Below are 21,704 nucleotides of genomic sequence, written 5' to 3'. Positions count from 1 at the left end.
TCCAGCCACAGGTTTTAGCTGGGCTCAAGAACATCAGTACTGCTTCCCACAAACCCTCTACAGCTTCAATGAACACTTTATAGAAATGGAAGGGCACATGTGAAACTGTTTCCACACATCCAGTTCTTTTAATAACAAGTTATATGTATCAAAACAAAAACAAAATAATATTACATAAATATTCTAAAATCACTGATGGAAGTTCACATACTTCCTTTCTCCAGTATGTATAATTTTAAGTTCTTTTTTCCATTGTGTTGAATGGGCTCCTCATCCACCTTTACAACTGACTTTAAAAAAATACTCCTTTCCTGGCACTGCCTATAATCACTGCTGCTGACTGGCTTAAGGCAACACATAAACATTCTACAGTGAAAGAAGAACCTGTACCAGCAGCACAGGCTTCACATTTCACAATGACCAGCAATCCTTATATTCATACTTCAGTACTTCAGTAAGTTTATTTATAAAGTAATTTAATTTTACAGAGGAAAAAATAACAATATAGAAGAAAATGCCAACTTAGTTGTAGTCTCTTAAATGGTGTGCTTCAGTTTCTGAATCAATTCATAACAAACAAAATCACCATCGTCAGTACAGCGGATGTTACAGGTAGTTACAGGTTTTATTTAATACAATTGAAGAGCTAATGCAAACTTTCTTCAAAAGGACATAATGGAAGTTGAATAAAATCTGTAATGATTTTAACCCTTTAGCTGTACGTACTTTCTCCTTAATCAGCACTGATGTGCCACATACACACAGAGGAAAACAGATTGAGTTCTTGAGCTTTAAACAAATGGGAAGACATCACCCTTCATGCATGAGCCATACCACAGATCACTGGCTCCTGTTTTCTGCAAGGCATGCAGTGCTCCCCTGTAAAGTGTCATCGTTTGGAAGCAATACCCACATCTGGGTCCTGGAACGTGAACACCAGTCGAGCATTCTGCCTGAATTAATAACCTCACACCTTCTTACGGGGCGGGGGGGCGGTCTGTTTTGCTTTTTAATGGTAAAAGTGCCTTGCAAACCCAGCTACACTGCTCCTCGGGGATGAAGTTCAACTTCCATATAGTGCACTGCCATGCAGACACAGTAAACTTCTGTTGCAAGTATTGGCATGAGAAGTATTTGCTAGGAGTTCTTAATCATGCAGTTTTCCATACTTTTTCTGCATAACAAAATTATGTAACTCACCAGTAAGATAAAAATCTCCACAGTTTAGTAATTTTGATCAAACAGGCTTAAAAAAATTTGCAAAGTTTTTCTCATCACTGTTGGAAATGTGTCATAGAGAACTCTGTTTGCAGGATGTGTTTTCTTAAAAAGCTATGAATGCCTTATTTTAAAATGATTATTGCTCCAAGAGCTGTAATCATTTTCTTAGAAGTACTGAACTGTAACCCATACTGGAAACAAGAAGCTAGTTCTTTTGATCAACAATATAAATGCTTAGAAATGACAAAATACTCTGTTTTCAATAAAATCCATAGAGACCTTTTCAAATTCAAACATTCTGTACTGTGAAATGTTTACAGTTACTTAAAAGGAAGCGCTTTTTTTCCTGGAAGAACTGAAGGAGGACTTGAAGACACTTTTGACTTCCCAGAAGCATCTAGAGCTGAGAACAATTTAAAGATAAGGACTTCTGTAAAGCTGAATTTGTACAAAAAAGTTAAGTCTCACTGAACCTAACATTTTCAATGGAAAGACAAACTCCAAGCATTCTGTTTTATTGTACTGCTACCAATCTGGCATAGTTCCTCTGATACAATCCTGAATATGGCCAGTGTAATTGTTGTTTATGTTGACTTCCTTTTAAGTTCACAACCTACATGAAAAAGTGAAATGCACACACAGCACAAATCCTACTGCATCTATCAGTGCTTACATACGGGATTAAGAACAGTGCAAATACTAGCATTTAGCCTACTTCCATTCTTGAACTACACTATTGCTATAAATGCATAAGAACAAAAACCTATTTTGGAAGTTTCTAAGTCTAATTTACTGTAAAAGCACCTTCAGTTAGTTTGTATAAATTTATCGTATCTTAAATAATTTTGGTTGTTTCAAAAGCTGAAATACTGTAATAACAAAAACAATTTGAAATTATGAAGTCATGTATAAGCACCAGATTATTTAACATTTACAGTGCAAGACTTAAAATCAGTTTATTTACAGAAATTAAATCAAGAAGAGAGACTATTCTACTAATTCTCAATAACTATGAGCTTCCTAACACATTTAGAATATAACCTCCTAACTTAAAACATGAAGGCACCTGGCTTTACCTCTGGAAGAGAAACCTGTTGCTCAGAATTTGTAACAAAACCCCAGGTATCTGAGGATTAAGCAGCCCACTGACCTCACAACTGGACAGCCAGTTACCCCTGGAGCAGCAGTGCTGTCTTGCACCACAGGATAGTGGAGTTTGGATTCTTAATGTAGACTCTTTGCTCTTCACACCATAATGGCATGAGTGCAAAAGCAAATCACTACATTAAGTAAAGGTTGGAAGAACTCTGTTCTTATCTGAAATTACAATCTGAGAGCAAGTATGTTAGAAGTAGCCAGACCTGAAGCCTGCCTTGTTTTCAAAAGTAACTGTTACATCTATAACAGCCGCAGGTAGGTAAAAACACTAAGTATTGTTCTCAAATCACCAAATTAGTTCAGGAAGGTTGGAGCACAGCACAGAAGCCTGCAACAGTGATTAGGCCCAAAATTTCATTAGAAACTATTTACGCATGTTTGGTCTAAAGAATTTATATTGTGTTTAAAAATAATACCTTGATTGTGCAATAAATAAAGCTATTTCCCCCTCTCCTTCCCAGAACCACTGTTGCCAGACTTCAAACTGTGCAATACAGTTACTTTCAAAACCTGGATGATTGATGTACATCAGGGAGCTGAAGTCAGCAGCACTTCAGTCACTTAATTGGGCAGGCCACTCCTCAGTTCAAGGTCAAAGTATAGAAGCATTCTGAGAAGGAGAGATGCTAAAAACCTCATGCTAAAGCAGGGAGTTGATGTAGTACTAGAAACTGCACACTAGTACCAGATTCCTAGCACAACACAGCTGTAGGTTTTTCTGCTAAATGTTCGTTTACTCTGTAAATTGATTCCAAGAACACTGACCGTTCATAATCTGAATAACCCCTAACATGGCAGCATTCTCAAATTGACAGTGTTTGTTTTTCAAGTATCTCGACACCAGCTCTCGGGTCTGACATGCAAACAGTTCCTATTTCCCTGTGTCTAGCTCCTGTAAAGTAAAAACTCACAGAACTAAAGCCTGTATCTCACTTGCTATTTCTTCACTGCTTTATGGAAGATAATGTAAACAGTACTTCTAAACTTAGAAATACAATTATAAAAGGATGATGAAATAAGAACACAAAAAATAGTAAACAAAACGTTCACTGCGCAGGGCATGACGGAGCCCACCAAGTGGATCACATGCCACCACACTTACATAGTTTTAGAATAAAGCAGAAAGCAGAAAGCAATGCTACTACAGGAAATGGTACCCTTATACAAAGAAGTAAGTTATTGCATATTTATCACATTTATTTGCAACTCACATTAAGGCTAGGTTTACTAAAATCATGACATATGTATAAGCTTCACTTTGGGTTGCTTAATGAAGCAACCAATGTCTCTTATACTAAACCAACCTTTCACTAAGAAGAAAAAAATGACACAGTAAACAGAGGGCAGCCAGCATCTCCTATTCATAGAACATGCTTCAATTGTTCTAAAGACTTCCTCTTGCCTGGGACAGGACTTCCCAAACAGATGACAGATGCTCCAAGTTCACTGTTTCATCAACATCCCCATTATTTCACAGAGCACTAAATGATCTATAACTAATTTATCTGAAGAGTCAACTTATTTATAAAAAGATTTCCACAGCCTGTTATTTAATTATGCCTTAGGAGAGTCCTGTTAACTCCACAGGCAGTAGCAGCCTCAGGATATGATACAAACTTCTGCCTCACCATGAGTAAAGGCACTTTTGCTGGGAAATCAACTAAAAAAGCACTAAAGAAGTAACTGAAGATTAGTTTTCACCTGAAGCTGAATAACATAACCTCCTCCAGCATTATCCTACCTTCTCAATTACTCTTCGTCATTGTATGGCCTTTGGATACATTTAAGAAAAAAAAAAAGAAAATAAAAGTGAGTCAAAGCTAGATTGAGCTATTTCACAATTTGGTCTTGAAAAACAAGGCCCTCAGAACCCTTGTCCTCCAGAAGGAGGAAATGCTGTAGTCCATTTCTCCTGTTGACTGATACAGAAGTTGAACACTCCCATGGTCAAAATTTTTACAGCATTAGAGTTCCAAATCACCTGGTGTCAAGCAGGTGAATAAACCAGGAGAAAGTTCTAAAGCTATTTCTGAGCAAAACACTAGGTAACAGATCAGGTAGGGTAGATGAAGTAGGGTGGTTGAAGGAAGACCAGGATTTTGGTTTTGGATGACATATATGAGTTGCATAAAAACTCAGTGCATGTACATACACTACAAGGGCGTAGCTCATTCAACCTATGAAGTTATCAATCACCTCTATTCTAGAGAAAGGTCCATTTTTAAATCTGGGACATGCTCGCTATCACAAGCTGCTGTGACAAATTATTTCAGTGCATTTCTCTCCACTGCAAAGCACGTGCTCAAAACCCACTGACTTGAAGGTGATGTAACAGCTCATCACCTCAACTCTTACAGGTTTTTTTGTTCCTCCCCTCCATCCCCACCCCATCTTTCATGTTTTTCCTAAGAAAGCACTGTAGCTGAAAATGAGGCTAGATCATTTATATGCTAACTGCAAGTGCAATTCAATACTACTGGATATATACACAGCAGATACACTACACAAGAGATCTGAGGACAACAGCACAGAATACAATACTGAACACCCTTGGAATAGTTATTGGAAGCCTGATTAAGCTGTTCAGTGTCACACAATGCCTCTATTATCCATGCACCTGCCTTCCTCCTCAGCGAGATCTACAGAGGCTTATTTACATTCAGTATAAATTCTACACAAGTAACCTCTCACAGACAAGTTTAAGCTTTTCTTCTTTTGCAAGCAGCTGCTTTGTAACTTCTTATGCAGCTGTGGGCAGTGCACAAGAGTTTAGACACTTTGAAGGGCTGAGTTCTACCCAGTTTGAGTGTCGTTATCGAAGACCAAGGAAGAGGAGGTACAAAAAGTCAACATGCTATAGATTTGACTCAAGTACTAGTGATTGCCAGCCAACAAAAACTATCAGTGTTAAGGAGGGAAGGTATGTGGGGCAAACAATCAGTACAGAGAAAGGATGACAGGCTGAGGCTAGGTTTGAAATGTGCAACTTGGTTTCAAAATCACTAGGACAGAGGTGTCCTCTGAGAATTAATTTCATTGCCACTGCTTAATATTGCAATGTCCTACAAAATAATGACTAACAAGTCCAATAATTTACATCAGAACAATTAAAAGGTTAGCAAGCTGGTACACTCCAACAGTTAAAAAAAAAAGTCAATGACATTCTACAAAACACACGGCAAGTTAAAATAAAAAAAAAATTTAAACCACAAAAAATAAAACACAAGTAAAAAGAATGCCCTCTAATGCACAGCTAGGAACAAGTGAACTGAACATTGGAAAGGTACTTTTGTGGACAAAGGCTAGACTGCATTTAAAGTGCAACACTTGACTATGCCACTCCCATACTGCAAAGAGAACAAACCCTTCCAAACCAGCAGTCAGTCCCTGCATTGCATTTAAAAACAAACAAACAAAACAAAATAAAAAACTCCTGAGAAAGAGTAAGGCTGGATAAGAAACCCCCTCAACTGCAACAGGCAAGTCTGATTCTTATTCCTAGTAAGTTTGCTGTCAGAGGTCAAAACTTTTCATTATGGCATCATGGTCAAACTTGAAACTCAAGAAAGCTCTTGATGAAAAAGCAAATTTGTAATGGCCATTGCATGCCACAGAATGTCCCTCTACATGTTCTGGCAGTGGGTCTTCACTGGAGCAACACATCTCATATGCTGCTTCTGCTTAAAGAGAAAAAAGCATGAAAAATTTTAAATGGGTAGTTGCCAATAAAAGTATCAATAACAACACAAAGCCATACCTCAAACATATATTCAATTAATATTTATACCCAAACCTGTATGTTTGGTCATAAACAGAAGAAGAGTCAAACAGCCATATTTACACGTTATCTAGAGGCTAGAATAAATCTTAAAAGTCACTGCAATCTGGAAACACTTTCAATAGCCAGTTTTACACATATAATATTGTTTCACGAGCCATTTCTTAATAAGGAAGAAAAACATTGGCACTATTTTCTGAGCAGTGAGTAAAAAACTGTGTGCACTCTGCTGCAGCTTATTACTAGCAGGACAGAAAGCCTTGAAAAAACACTCAATTACCAGCGCTGTGTTGACTCAGACGCTATTTTCCTAAACTAGCTTTTAGTTACTTTTTTACTCAGCCACCTGGTATATCAGTCAGGCTTTATAATTAAGGAGAAAAATTACAAAACCAACATGAAACAGTATCTTTTCCATTAAAAAACAAACAAAACCTCAGACTACCTTGGAAAAACATGGCTTTATAAGATTTGGTAGCTTGGCATGAGGAAAAACCCTCAACCACCATTATTCGGGTGCCTTCAGCCTGCAGCACAGGGCAGCGGATGAAAATTCTGACTGCACTTGCCTGTTTCAAAGTTATCTTGAAGTCTTCTTGGATTAAGCCTTTTTTCACATTTCTGGTGAAGAGAATGACCATAGATTACACATTTTATGATTAAGAAATTACATTGTATTTTTCAGGGGTATAGTTTAAGCATCATCTACCTAAAAGGTATGCTGGTTATATTTGCTTTGACACACCTCATGTATTTTACCTCTAATCCAGCATGAATTCTGTCATGTTACTTTATGTAGCAAGCATGCTTCAAGTCCACAAGTCTTTCAGAAGCATGCAACCTTTTAACAGTCAACAAAACATTTTTAAAATGCAGACTTTTATGGGAAAATTTTGAGTACTTTCTAACTGTTTTAAGAGGGAAGGGTCTTGCATATGATGGTGTGGAATCAAAGTTGTACATGCATAAGCCCACTCTTCAATCAGCTTGTCCCAAAAAAGGCAAGGGGAATGTATTTGCAAACATGCTGCTACTGCCAATTAAACTAACATGCTTTAGAGACACAAACTTAGAACTCTCCAGGGAAAAGTTGTTTTAGGCCCAGGTATTGCTGCTGTAAGTACACAAATACAGAAAAAACATGGCCCTTTGCACTCTCTGCAAATTAAGAGTTTCCTGGCCTTCAAATTCATCAGAAAATTATCACTGGGACACAAAATATTGAAACTTCAAAAGACTGACAATCATGAAAACGCAAGTGAAACAGAGAAAGAGAAATATTTAGAAACATCTGTGAAGAACCTACAAAGTAACTGTGAGGCATTAACAATTCCACTTGTTTCCATGAAGATCCTACAGATTACCATTACAGTTTTCCCTATCCATCCAAATTTCTGGCCAGTAAATTCATTCTTCTACACTCAGACTCAAACATAACTAATCATTTCTTGCTGCAGTGAGGATTTTACAGGACGAATTTATGGTTTCTGTATGTTTACATGAGTAAGAGAAAGAAGGCAATAACCACAAGCCAGAATGGGAAGAATCTAGTTTAAAGCCTGTAAACAAGAAAAACTAAAGCCTGGACAAGCCAGCTGAGCTGCATGGAGAATTGGGGGCTCACTGCTGCACAAGAGCCAACGAAGTATACGGAAGAGCCATAAAAAACAGGGAATCAAAAGAACATTCTACTATAAAAGGGAGCACAGCCCAGTGAGTCTTCTCCCATTGAGAAGAACTGGACAAACACAATTAGTTACTGCAAAGGAATGTAACAACCAAAGTGTGTGATACTGGAATTTACAAACTCCTGTAAACAGCTCTACTGTATGGTTAAAAAATTACATGAGATTCTGGCATCCAAGCCAAGTCTGCATCTCAGCGTTTTTGCTGCAGAGAAGGGAAATAAATAAGCATTTGCACTACCACGTTTTAAGTGTTGCATAACAAAACCCCATGTTTACAGTAAGACATCATACATGAATAAATAAGACATGTACTACACTGAGTTATTACTGCACCCTACAGAAGGCTTTTACATGACCGGAAGCTGGAAAGCTTCAGGATTGTGTACTGAAGCAGCTGACAAATTTTCAACAGCTAGCATTACTTCTAAAATGCAAACTTTGAAACTTAGTATGCTTGTCTATAGATGCGTATGTATACAAGGTAAGATACGTTACACATCTACAAACCCGTATCAAATACTCTGATCAAATATATTCTTGATAGATATGCACTCTACTTTGTTTCAGCAGGACATTGTCCTGGACATTCGTTAAGCACTACTGGAACTTACTAATGACACAGCCACTGCATGTTTCTTACCAAGGTATGGTTTTGCTTAACTGGTTGACTGTGCAGTCCATTTGTTCGCTTCTTTTGGCTGGAAGCGTCTTGACTTTGCTTTCTGCCATTGTTCCTCAGGCTCTGACTCTAATGTTAAGTCCAAAATAAGTAGAGGGAAGAGTTTAAATGGCAGAATTGGACATCATTGCACTGACACTTCCTACTTCCTAACTAAAACTTCCCTCCAAGTAACTTCAAAATATGTGAACAGCTTCTTCTGCAGACAAAGTAAAGCCCACTGAAATTAACCAAACATATTCAAGCCACAGAGCCGTCAGATGTTATTCATTCTCTCTTACACTATGACAGAATTATTATACAATAAATTCAGTTAAGTGAGTTCCCATGCAGTGATGCAGATACACTGCGGCCCAGGTATTGCTGCTGTAAGTACAAAAATACAGAAGAAACATGGTGTTATCTCACTAGAGATAACATCAAAATGGCAAGTACTAATTACTATCTGTACATGAAACAACACAATTACTACCTGATACCACCACCTCTAGTGTGAGATAAATCAGAGGATTCCCAAGAGTATTCCCCCATTCCATGCTTCTATTTTTGCATACTGTGGTGATGAAATTTACTATTTCTGTCCTAGAGAGGAAACCTGTATGAACAAAGACATCTGTTTTAAATAGTCTAGATACATATGTTTGCATAAGAAACAACCTACCTTTATTTTCAAAACTTCAGACACCTCAGGATGATTGTATGGCTTCTGTGGCTGTTTTGGCTTCACCCACTGCTCTCCTGAAAAGCCATCTGTAAACACCTGTTGACTACAGCGAAGTTTGGATCTAGTACAAAACAAAGACAGTTTACAACACAACTTCAGATCTACTGACAGCAGAAGACAAATAGGAAAGATTTTTCTACTTTTTGAGAACAATCTGGAAGACAAGCTTAAGTAACCTAGTATGGAAACTCTAATAATGCTCACTGCCATTTGTATTCTCCACAGACAAAGGCCAAGTCCACATTAACATCTGTCGTGTTGTTCCCAGTGTTGGTGTTGCCCTGGCTCAAAATACTGGAGCCCTTTCATAGGGACTACAAGTTTTAAGGTTTGCTCTACCACTTTTCACTCAGCTGAATCTAAAGCCAGCAGCACTTGTTCCCCTACTGATCCCCACAGGTTTTATCTAGCTAGCCACTTCTTACAGTACTTTACAGTCCTACTGTAGAGAGCCCTACTTTTCCTGTGCAGAAGTGCCAAAAATATTGAACTTGAAACAGTGGAAGTTATCTACTTGCTTTAGCTTCTGGTTTTTTTGATTCCCATAGACAGGACTGAGGAAATCATCTCAGTTCTGTCACCTGTGTATCATGACATTAATTAAGTTCTCACCTTATTTATCCTATGATACAAGTCTACATTTGTATTTTTTTTTATTAACCTATTCTATGACTGGAACATGAATACTTGGAGAAAGAGAAAAGGACAAGCAGCTTTGTATGACCAGTGTTTTATAAGAAAGAACATAGAAGTGTTAAACTGACCTGGTTCTTACCTAGCTTTTTCCAAGTTGGGCTTAGAGGGTGTGCTCCCTGCAGATGAAAAGCCATTGTCACTGTCTGAGGAGTCTCCATTCCTTCGGGAAATCCACTCCCTCAACGGCCTGTGAACAAGGAGAAGTACAACAAGATCTACTTACCAAAACAAATCTAAAGAATTTAAAGTTGTCTGAAAGACCTTGGCCTAGCATTTGCCTCATCTCAAACATACCTGATGAAGGGAATTGCCATAAAAAATTTGTTAGGTGCCAAACCCAGCTTGGATTTTGGGGTCATGTCATTTCTATGGCATGGTAATTTGTCGATGGAAAACCACTCAATATTCTAGAAAGACAAGAAATAAAATCAAAATACCCTCTATTGCAGCCTTAGCAGAATGTTATAAACTTGTATCAGCCACAATTATTTCCTTAATTAAAAAATTACCATGGAAGACTTAAATTAACGGGCCACAACATCGTTTTTCACAAAAGGTTAATTAACTCTTCCGACTGCCACTACAGTAGCAGATGGTACAGCACAAACTCATTGCATGAAATCGCACCTAAAATATGAAAGGTATTAAATCAGCAACTAAATTCTGAATAAGAGTTTCATAAACAAACCAACCAAACCACTGCACAAGGACTGCCATAAATAAATGTACAGACTTTTAAAAATTTTCAGTAACTTTTTACTTAAAATGCCATCAATACTGGAGCACCAATACCCATTTAAAAGTAAAAAGGGTGTTTAGTTTGACAGCAAGTTTCAAGTTTTGTTATAAAAGAAAAAAAACATGGGGATAGGAAAGGACTTGTGTTACTGTTAATACATTATAGTTTTAATAGTTAAATAGTATACTTTGCAGACTGGGGACCAAAATCAGGAATTCTGACCACAGACAGCGTAGAAGAATCCACATCAGATCTTCTATCACGGAATCTACTCCCAAAGCCCCAGGTCCAGACAAGATGCAAATTATAGAAATAAGTTACAAACTGAACAAGTTTTCAATATAGTTCTACAGGGAATACAAAACCAGCCTGCCTGGCTGCATTAGATCAGATGAAGACAAAGCTTCAAAACTCTGTCACTGCAGGAACTCTTCAACATTCCCACGCATAGAGTCACTGTTCTACAAAGGGGAATATTTACTGTACATTTAAAAAAACCCTCAAATGTCATTTTATTTCATATTTTGAAAAACAGGTCTCTAATGCAAAAAATTAAGTCCTGTCCAGTCAACTACCTTCCCTATTTAGAAAGCAAGATGCCTAGTTCAGTGACACCATCTGCATGGAAATATAGCTGTTTTAAACTGAATGCCGTACAGAAAAAAAATATTCAAACTTCAAAGACTACAGACACTGGGGACAAAGGTTCCAAAGTGTTGCTACCTGAGCCTTTGCCTTTCCCTTTCACAATACCTTTTAAAAGCCTAATGGTACACAATACATCCAAAACAGCCCCCTTTTTCTGTCCCCTTCCTAACCTCCTCCTTAAAATATACTATTTTTTAAATCTGGACAGTATTAGCCATAAAAGAGAGAAAACAACCCTTAGTTTGTCCTTCTGATATGCAGGCTTTTGCATATCCCCAATTAATTACAACTTGATAGTATATAGTTACATAAGCATCTGTAACTAGGAATAATATGAAATTATTAATATATACACCACTATGAGAAAAGGAGAATTACATTTTGGCAGCATGCTCTATTGTGTTTTCATGATGAATGCAGATGTCAGACAGATGGTCAAGTATCAGACTTGCAGGTGAGCTGCAAGAAGTCAGCACAAAATCCTACAATGCAGAGATGCCACTGATACCTAGCATTTGAGGCATTCATTGTGCTTAGAGGGTTCATTACTTTACACACTTCTGGCTTTAAAAATCAGGCTCTGCAAAGTTCCTATCGATTCAAACAAGGTTAACACATACCCGAATTTCCCTTCTAGTTTTGGGGTAGAATTTCGTGTTCTTGGGAACTCCTGGAATGATGTACAGCCGTGCTAACTGATCATTAATTCGCAGCTCAATGTAGTCCTCTTTGCAGATATAATCTTTTATGTCAAACCCAGTTTCTTCAAACACCTGAAAAGTAGTCAGATGAAATTAGTGTCTGTGTATTCAGAGTTATCCTTTCACAACCTATTATCACAAGCAAAGGAATGACTATTTTTCAGGTATATCCATTAAAGCTGCTGGGAAAAACAAGCCTTTACACATAGATGTTTAGAAACAGAAAAAGTATCTACATACTTTATATTTCTCTAAGACAGCAGACCTGTAATGCAAGTTGAAACAACTCTATTACACCTTCATATAGCAATTTATTAATATGGATGAGGTTAGTCCTCCTCAACTTCTGAAACACTATTGAACTGTGTAGGCACTGCCAAGTGAAGATCTCTTCAGTTAGACTTTACACAGATGCAGCTTATGGTTTCAGACCTGCGCTGACTTCAGTGAAAGCAGTTGAAAGACTTATTTCAGATACTACAGACATCCCAATTCCTGGCCACGGGTAAGCCTTGAAGAATTTGTCAGTCTATCCACAATAACAATCTAATTTGATGGAAAAAAGATCATAGCAACAGTGCTGTTCACTAGTGAAATCTAAATCAATTTTTCAAATTAACACCACCATCAAAGATTTTTTTTCCCCCACTATAACTGTGCCCCCTTTAATGCTTTTGCTGGCGTAACTTGAAGTAAAGAGGAAGACATACTTCATGTCATTCCTTCTTGAAGCAGCTATGTCTAGTTCATCCTTGGCAGGTTATTTCAAACAAACAAACAAACAAAACAAACAAACAAACCAAAACCCTGTGATTTCTCACGTACTGATTCAATCCAATTGAAGAACACTAAATGCACCATACTACTTTCCCTCACCTTAATTTTCTCTCTCAAACACTCGGGATGTATTACGTTGAATGAACACTGAGTTTGTACCAGTAATACTCTTTTACAGGCCATTTCTAATACGTAGCTTCACTACATATCTAGGTCTCCAGGAGCAATAAATACCACAGATCATTTTATTTTTCAGATTTTATTTGCCACATACATTGATTCTTGTTCCTGCATAACTGAAAAATAGAAAAGTAAAGTTCTTCACAATTTTTACATAAAATTCTACAGCCTCCAACTCAGCTCCTTAGCCTCTTTATACAGACCCGTGTACATAGGCTAAATTCGCATTCCTCACTTTTTTACAGTTATGGTGACCCTTGAAATTAATATGCCAAAAGCCATAAATTACGTAAGACTTTCCAAGCACCATGAGTAATACCAAAAAGTAAATTCACAGTTCAGCGGAGAACTTTAAAAATAGTACTCACTTCATTTAGCACATCAATGCAAAACAATTTGAAACATAAAGCAGTTTGGGTTTTTTTAATTATATGTAGCCATAACCTTAATTAGTATTCTGGAAATCAGAAAGGCATCAGAAGGTACATAAGAAGATGACTGCAAGAACAGACTATTTATTCATGTGATTTCAATAAAGAGATTACCTAAGTAAAGTGCCTTTTCATCCAACACATACATCCTGATTTCAGCAAAATTTCACTTATCTTAAAGGAGTTGATATAACTTACCTCTCTAGCAGCACAGTCATGAGGTGCTTCTTCTTTATTTACTTTCCCTTTTGGAAATCCCCAACCAGATTTTGCTAAATAGCCCTGAACCAAAAGAACCTACAAAATACAAGGGAATGCAACTGTCACACATGCAGGTGTTCTACCCAATTTTATTAAATGTCTTTCCTCCACCATCCCCTTGTTCTCCAAAAGGATACCTTAGCCTGAAGGAAGGAAACCATTAGGTTTGCTGTGTTCTAGCAAGAGCTGTGAATTTTCTTATTGAATCATGTAACTCAGAATAAAAAAATAAAAAAAAACCTGAGAAGGAAAGCAAGCAGAAGTGTGTTTTCTGTCTCACATATTGTATTTCTGTACACAGACACCAATATGAAGTAACTGTCAGATCTCTGCAAATCTGACAGTGAATGTAAATTTCTCCAGAAGAAAAATGTAAACAACAAAGAATTACTTCTGCCAGCATATGCCATCCTTCCCTCTAGACAGTCCTTCACGACTATTTCCATACTTACATTTTCAAGTGTCTCATCAAGAATAATTGCACCATAGGTTGGCACTCCCATTTTGTATTCTTTCCACTCAACTAAAACCTTCTGTACATCTTCACCTTGAGGCAGTAAAAAAGGGCAATGATTGAAGAGTACAGCAGCATGTTAAGGAAGATAAACTCAAGCCAGTTCCAAATCACATACTGAATACAAAAGATATTCACTCAAAATTTAGAATAAACATTCCCTCCCCTAAGTGCTTTCAAGATATATTCTTTTGGAAGTAAAAAATATTATGAATAATCAATTACCAAACACTAAAAGTCAGAGCACATCAAGTAATTTGGCAATTCCTATACAAACCAATTTTAAAAAATGAAAAAAAAAAAAAAGAAGACAAGAAAAAAGATTGCACTTGTTTGAAGGAAGGTCTCCCTAATTCTGAAAAAAAGTAACCCTGTAACAGTTACTCTGAGTATGTATTATTTGTAAACACATTTTCTTAGTTTTGAGTGAGCGACACAGAAAAAAATTCAGTTCCCTGTGCTTGAAATAACTGGGAGTAAATTTTTCCCAGAAACATTTGTTAAGATTATGGCACAGAATCCTATCTTCAGTATTTATGATGCAAAAAAATTTATTTTGAAAGGCATACAGTTACAGAAATCTAAATTCTAATACATTTTATCAAAACTCACCATGCAGAGAAAACATAAGCAACATCTGTAACTCTAACATTTTGAGAGAAAATCTGCAAATCCTTAATAAAAGTATTAATATTATATATTACACATATTATACTACCAATAAAGAATACTCCACAGCAGAATACTTAAAAATATGACACTGCAGAAGTAATATTTGTGGCAAATATGGGCTAGAAAGGGATAGAAGTAATGAACATATAACATCTATTACGCTGCATTTTTTCTGCACTGCCTACAATTACTAGGAGACTTTTGCTTGTCTGAAAATACATTTATAATTAAAAGCATATATAAAATAACAGCATAACATCGACCAACAGAATATTACCGTATTTTTACAGTTTACTGTTAAAATAAAAGCTGTGGTATTTCGAAGTAGATCTATATTATGAAACTAACAGAGATAAGTATGTTAGGTAGTGAAACCATAGATAATACTATTCTCAAAGTTAGAAGCAATATTCCAATCTCTCATTAAGAACACATGGAAAAAGGTTAAAACTAAAACACTTGCTGGATGAAAGCCAGAAAGTTTCCTCTAGCAAGGACTAGATAGTACACATTCCAGCAGCCCTTGCAAACAACAAAAAAAGCAGAGGCCAACCATTTGATTTCAGTAAAAATGCATCCTCTACCCTACAAACAGAGACTTCCAACAAATGCATACCACTGCCCATGGGGGAACACATACCGCCTTCAACTACTTCAACATTTAGGTCACTATTTACTTGAAACTTAAACTGTGGAGTTCAGTTTGAAGAGCCCCAATAGCTCATCCTTGAAACCTACCTAGCATGCAAAGTGCAACCATGAGGAAAAATCCTCAAATATCAGAAACTGACATTTTCCATAGCTCTGTAGCAGTCCAAGAAGAAGTGGTCCAGAACCACTCTTCTGTGGGTGCCACAAAATTATGGAAGCAGTGAACCCAGTAACATCACATACCTAGCAATATTAACTTTTAATCAATAACACATGAATTGACATTATCATACTATGAAATACCGTTAACAATATTCAGTTTGCACTTTACCACTGAGACAGAAAATAATCCCAGTAATAAAAAGGATATCAGCTTTAGCGAAGTCTCTTATCCCACACTGAGGTAATCCTGGTGTGTTTTGCATGTAGAAATCCAAATAAAACCAATGGGCAAGTTCAATCTGAAAACACACTCTGATTGCATTGTCTCTCTCTTCACTTGGAATGTGCAAAATAAATCGGCTGCCGGGAAAGAAAAAGAGGAAGATTAGCCAAATCTATTATTAAATACAGCTAACAATAAAAACATTGCAACATTACACTTCTTAATACGTTAGCATATACCAGCAGACCACCAGATCCTCCTCATGTTCCACTGGGACAGTAAAAAGTTTTCACAAAGTAAAACACAACTTTTAAAGTCAAGAAGGAAAATGGATTATGATGTTCCTTCAGAAACATCAGTTACACTACACTAAGTACATTAACTGTTGTGAAAACAGGGAGCGTGAAGACAACCTACTTAAATGGCTGTATTACGAAAATGAAAGCATTTTTACAAGTCCATTAAAGAACATCTGCAAATTCTGATAAGAGATTTCAGTGCATTTTTTTTTTTTTTAGGATGTAAGTTAAACATAGTTATGTATTTTCACTTAAAACCACAGTAAACTAATAATATATGTAGATCTTAAAATTCAATATGATCCTACTAATTTTCTCAGTCTGAAACAGAACATGGACAATTGGGTTATTTGTCAAGTGTACTTAATGCTTTAGCCCAGACACAGATAGAGTCACTGAGATAAAAGTTTAAGCAGCACCATGTGATAGCTCATTTTACTTCAGCAGCAGCAGATTTATTTATTTTTTTATATTAAAAGCAGAACTTCCTTTTTAGAAATTTAAGGTCATACACCCCACTAAACTTAAATCATATGACGGAGATCTTTTGCATTCAGCTCCTGAGTGCCACCACCTAAATTCTAAAAGTGCATAATACTATTGCTCAAACCAGAAATACTGTATCTTTACTTGAAACCTGACAAGTATGAATTGTTATAGTATCTCAGAACTCTCTGAGGCACTCTGGCCAAGGACAGAGGCAGAAGGTCACTGGTGCAATCACACGCTTGACACTCTTCAGGCTCACAGGCACATTCACAGGTCCCCAAGTACCAGCACAGGTCTCCCTTTCCACCCAACAGCCCTGCCCAGATCCCAGACCACCACACCCATCACACAGGTCCCTGCCCTGCCACATGGTCCTGTTTGAAGTTTGCTAGTGAGCAGACATACACAACAGGTCTGGGGAAGACGCTTGTTCCCCCACCAACCCAGCCCATGGGCTGTGACCCACAGCACAGCCCTGTTGCAGCTGCCAGTGCTCTGCCTCTCACTCACACCATTTCCCCCACAGAAGCTGGTTTCCTGGACACTCATCATTGCCACCCCAGACACCGGCAGCTGAGACCCCCCCTCCTTGTGAGTGGCTGGCACTGAGATCTGCTCCCTCACTCCAGTAGCTGACACCTCACTCACACACAGCTGCCATCAGTAGCTGGCACTTCATCCTTGCAGGACGCATAGACAGGGAGTAGAGAGTGGAATTACCCAATAAAGAAAAAATAGAGAAAAAATAAACATTTACTAAGAAGATGTCTGATAGGACACTCTGTGACACTTGGGCAGAAGGCTCAGACATAGAAGTGTACCAATTTGCCCAGTTTTACAACCCACCTCTTTTATACCCTTTCCTACCTACCCTTACTTTGTCCCTCCCTGCTTTCCTTTTCCTGTGGCACTCCTCCCAGTCCAGTGGGATACCCTCAAGTCTAAAGCCCTACCAGATGCAAAGGCCAGGCTGAGTGATGCCTGTGGTTTCTTGACAGCTCACCAATTAGCGCAATTAACAGGTTTGTTTCTTGTCACTGTGTCCACTTCTGATTTCTTTCTACTTTTTCATTCTGATTTCCTCACTTCTTCCCTGTTTTCCAGGAGCAGGTCCTTACTCAGATAAACTTGCTGGAATGAACCTTCCTATACCCCCCTCATCAATCAGTGGCCAGGTTTGGTTTTCATCACTGCCTTCCTTATCATTCCTCTGTTGGGTCTGTAGCCTTGTACGCTTTATTCACAGATTTCTCATCTTCTTACCCAATTTTCATACTGAAAAAGGTCCTTGGACAGATACCTTTAAAGACCTTGGCAGGCTTGATAGGGGGGCCTGTGTGAACCTCATGACATTCAACGTGGCCCAGTACAAGGTCCTACGCCTGGGTTGGGACAATCCCAAACACAACGTAAACAAAGGCTGGGCAGAGAATGGATGGAGAGCAGCTCTGGGGAGGAGGATTTGGGGTGTTGGTGGATGAGAATCTTGACATGAGCTGACACTGTGAGCTCCCAGCCCATTCTTTTGATGGAACACAGTGTGCACAGCAGCTTGAGGGAGGTGATTCTCACCCTCTACTCTGCTCTGGTGAGACCTCACCTGAAGTGCTGTGTCCAGCTGTTGGAACCCAAATAAAAGAGGATGGGGACCTGCTGGAGCAAGTCTTCATTGAGGCCTTCCAGTACCTAAAGGGGGCTAACGAGAGAGCTGGACAGGGGCTTTTTACAAGGACATGTTGTGACAGGACAAGAAGGAATGGCTTTAAAGAGAAAAAGGGCAGGTTTAGATAATAGGAAAAACTTCCTCACTGTGAGCATGGTGAGGCACTAGAACACATTGCCCAGAGAAGTTATGGATGCCCTGTTCCTGGAAGTGCTCCGGAGGAACCTGGTCTAGAAGGTATCCCTGCTCATGGCATGGCAGGGGGAGCTGGGATAAGATGATCTTTAAGATTCCTTCAACTCAAAGCACTCTATGATTCTGTGATTCTCCTTTGCATAAACAACCCCATTCACTTCAACATTTTACCACTTCCCAATCTTCAGTTGGCAGCACCACTCCCAATTTCTTTTGAAGGCTTTATTCTGAGTACTGAAAAGATCCCTTATCTCTAAAGCTGCTGTAACTAAAATATAAAAACTTAAAGGTCTATTTTACATCTAGTTGATGATATTTTCTTGCCCCAGAACTGCAAATGAATGCAAATCTAAAGAAAAAAAATGCAGTAGTAAGAGCAGTAAGAACATGCCAGGCACTAGGCTTAGAGAACAAGAGCAAAGCCAAGTAGAATGCTACTTATTAATCAAAAAGTTAACTTCTAAGTTACTTGGAGTGACTGAAATGCTAACAACAGACATCTCTAGGTTGTTCTAGGTGCAGGTGCCAGGTTCTGGCAGTGAGGGGCTTGTGGTGGACACACTGTGGAACACAGCTGAAGGCAGCAGCTGAGATGGTGGTGCCTCTAGGGAAGTGTATTCAGGGACAAAAATACCAGACAGGCAGAGGAAGTGAAAAAAAGAGCATGAAACAGCAGGGAATGAGCATGAAAGATCATGAAACAACAGTACAAACACCAGCGTTGGAGAAGAAGGGGACAGAGGAGATGTCCACCCTACAGCCTGTGGAGGATCACGTGCTGGAGCAGAGGGATATGTCCTGAAGGAGCCTCAACCCATAGAAGTGATCCCACACTAGAGCAGGGGCAAAGCATAAGAGGGAAGGAGCAGCAGAGAGGATGTGTTACGAACTGACCACAATTCCCATTCCACATCCCCCTGAGCTACTCACAGGAGAGGAGGTAGAGGAGCAGGGAATGAAGGGATGAAGCTGACATGAAGTTTCCCTGGGAGGAACAAGGATGTAGAAATAGCTGCTGTTCAAATGTTTTTTTGAAGAGGGCGAGTCTGTGGCTAAGCGAGCATCTGGCTACTGAGCTAGATGAACCAATCACAGTCCTGAAGTCAAAAGATGGGGTAACAGCACTTGTTTATAAGACAAAGGGAGTATTAAGAAGCCGCAAAACCTACATTAACTCTCTGCACCTCCACTTCTTTACTCAGTAAAGGACAACTCTGTAGCACAAGGCAGCATGACAAAAACTGACATGGATATCTGAGACTTGTTATTTAACAATACCCAGTAACTGAGGAGGAAAAATCACTTGTCACTTTCTACCAAAATTCCCACTAATATCATATACAGATTGAAGAATGTAGGAAATTACAGATATTTTTATAACCCATTATAACATTAACACAATTATAATATAAAACAGCATTTTGAAGCTAGAAGGTGACAGTATCTCAAAGAAACACAGTAAGACAGTGGGACTGACCCTATTACAATGTAAGATTCAAATACTCATGTGCCCTTCTATCAGTCGCCCCATGGAAGTGACACTAACAGGCTGTATCAGTTTTGTAATCACTGCAATTCCCCTCTGGATTTTCTGAAGAAGTCTTAAACCCTGTGTCATATGTGAGCAGGGATCTGAAAGGCAAGTTCCTCTCTCTGCAGGGAGCCCAAAGGAGACACAATGGAAACACAAGCATGCTTCAGAGGCCAGATCTAGGAAATTGAAAATTTACATGCCTATCACAAACTCTGACTCTTGCATTTAGTGCAAAACAATACCAAGCAGAGCAGTTCTACTTCTTCTTCCTGTGGCATTCTCTAAACATTCTCACTTATTTGAAACTTCTAAATATTTTCACTCATTTGAAAACAGTAATTACAGTAAGTGGTGTATCTTCCCTCTTCAATAACCTTTCCCTCTTTTACATAAATACGTCATAAGAAGTCCCTCGAAGGTGGTAAGACAGAAGGATTATTTCACACCAAATATCACATGCAGTTTGTGTCATCACATTCTGGGGATAACAGACAAATTACAGAGTTTGAAGGGCTGCACCACAGATGATCAGAGGTTGAGACCATAACGAGAAAATGCAACTCCCCCGTTCAAGAACACAGAATCCATGCTTTATGAAAATTCAAACGCAAAGCCCCTGGAACAAGAAAAGTATTTGACTGTGAAAGAAGCGACAAGCAGGAGAGGGCAGCTTCAGACCGAAGGGTGTCCCTGTGGCTCTTCCCTTTCCGTCCGCTGGCACGTTCCCTTCCAGCAGAGGTAACTCAGCAGAAGGGACTCCCTGTCACCCCTTCCAAATGAAACCAGACCTCCGAGCAGCAAGTACCACATCAGTGCTCGGCTACACGTCACGCCAGCCCCACGCTCCCAGCTCTTCTTTCACCTGCGCAAACATCGCCGACGCAGTTTTACCTTTTCCGGCCCAAACCCCGCAAGAAATCCCTACAATGTTCTCTCACTTCCCCCGCGCACTCGGCTCCTGGCCCGCCGCCGGAGCAGCCCCACACCAGGTCCAGAGGGTGCCCCGGGCAGCCTTCCCGCCCTTCCAGGACGGATTCCATCGGGAGGGCGGAGCCTCGGGCACGGGGGAAACGGGGCGAGCCCCTTCCTTCCGCTTCCCGGCCGCCGCGGGACGGCCGAAGCCGCCCCTCGGCCCGGGTGGCCCCGCACCCCCTCAGTGTCCCGAGCATCCCGGGCCCCGCGACGCACCGAGCGGAGGCAGGCGCCCTCCCCGCCCTCCGGCACCAGCGGAACGGCAGCCCCGGGGCTGCCCCCGCCCCACGGCCATACCTGCATAGGTCGTCCAGGACGCTGCTGGGGATCTCGGCCCGTTTGGTCTCCATGGGGAAGCGCGGCTCATCCCGACGCGGCGGAGGCCGGGGCGCAGGGAAGCGGCGGGGCGGGGCCGCGCTGCGGGGAGGCGGCGGAGCGGCGGCTCCCAGGGCCAATGGGCGCGCGCCGGCGGTGGAGCGGCGGCCAATGGGGCGGGGCGCGGGGCGGGACCGGAGCGCTCAGATGATCGCGGGCGGCCAATGGGAGACGCGGGGCGGGGTTGCCGCGAGCGCGCTGATAACGCCGCGCGCCGCGACACGGGCCGGGACGCGGAACACGGCACGGGACGCGGAACACGGCACGGGACGCG

The 21,704-nt window shown here is 39.9% G+C and overlaps 1 protein-coding gene across 7 annotated transcripts; it reads right to left on the bottom strand.

Annotated features, from left to right (window-relative positions):
* Window positions 1-442: 442 nt before the first annotated feature.
* DCP2 (decapping mRNA 2) lies at window positions 443-21,477 on the bottom strand. Of its 7 annotated transcripts, none has more exons than XM_042020619.1 (11): window positions 21,353-21,477; window positions 15,889-16,040; window positions 14,134-14,261; window positions 13,619-13,717; window positions 11,952-12,104; window positions 10,239-10,351; window positions 10,024-10,131; window positions 9,186-9,309; window positions 8,486-8,593; window positions 6,727-6,778; window positions 443-6,059 (listed from the first exon to the last, which is right to left on the bottom strand). In XM_042020619.1, the coding sequence occupies exons 1-11, from the start codon at window positions 21,403-21,405 to the stop codon at window positions 5,893-5,895; spliced, it is 1,257 nt and encodes a 418-aa protein (XP_041876553.1). In that variant the 5' UTR covers window positions 21,406-21,477; the 3' UTR covers window positions 443-5,892. The 7 variants fall into 7 exon arrangements, 4 of the variants coding, with proteins under 4 accessions (XP_041876553.1, XP_041876554.1, XP_041876555.1 ...); XM_042020620.1 differs by having other exon boundaries at window positions 443-6,056; XR_006014820.1 differs by having other exon boundaries at window positions 5,972-6,056; window positions 6,603-6,778.
* Between the last annotated feature and the right edge of the window lie 227 nt (window positions 21,478-21,704).

This window comes from Corvus kubaryi, unplaced genomic scaffold, assembly GCF_017639235.1.
Source record: "Corvus kubaryi isolate FWS band 111438036 unplaced genomic scaffold, C.kubaryi_AGA036_p1.0 37028, whole genome shotgun sequence".
Classification (NCBI taxonomy): domain Eukaryota; kingdom Metazoa; phylum Chordata; class Aves; order Passeriformes; family Corvidae; genus Corvus; species Corvus kubaryi.
The sequence above is the reverse complement of the archived record's forward strand: the minus strand, read 5'-3'. Positions and strand labels throughout refer to the sequence as shown.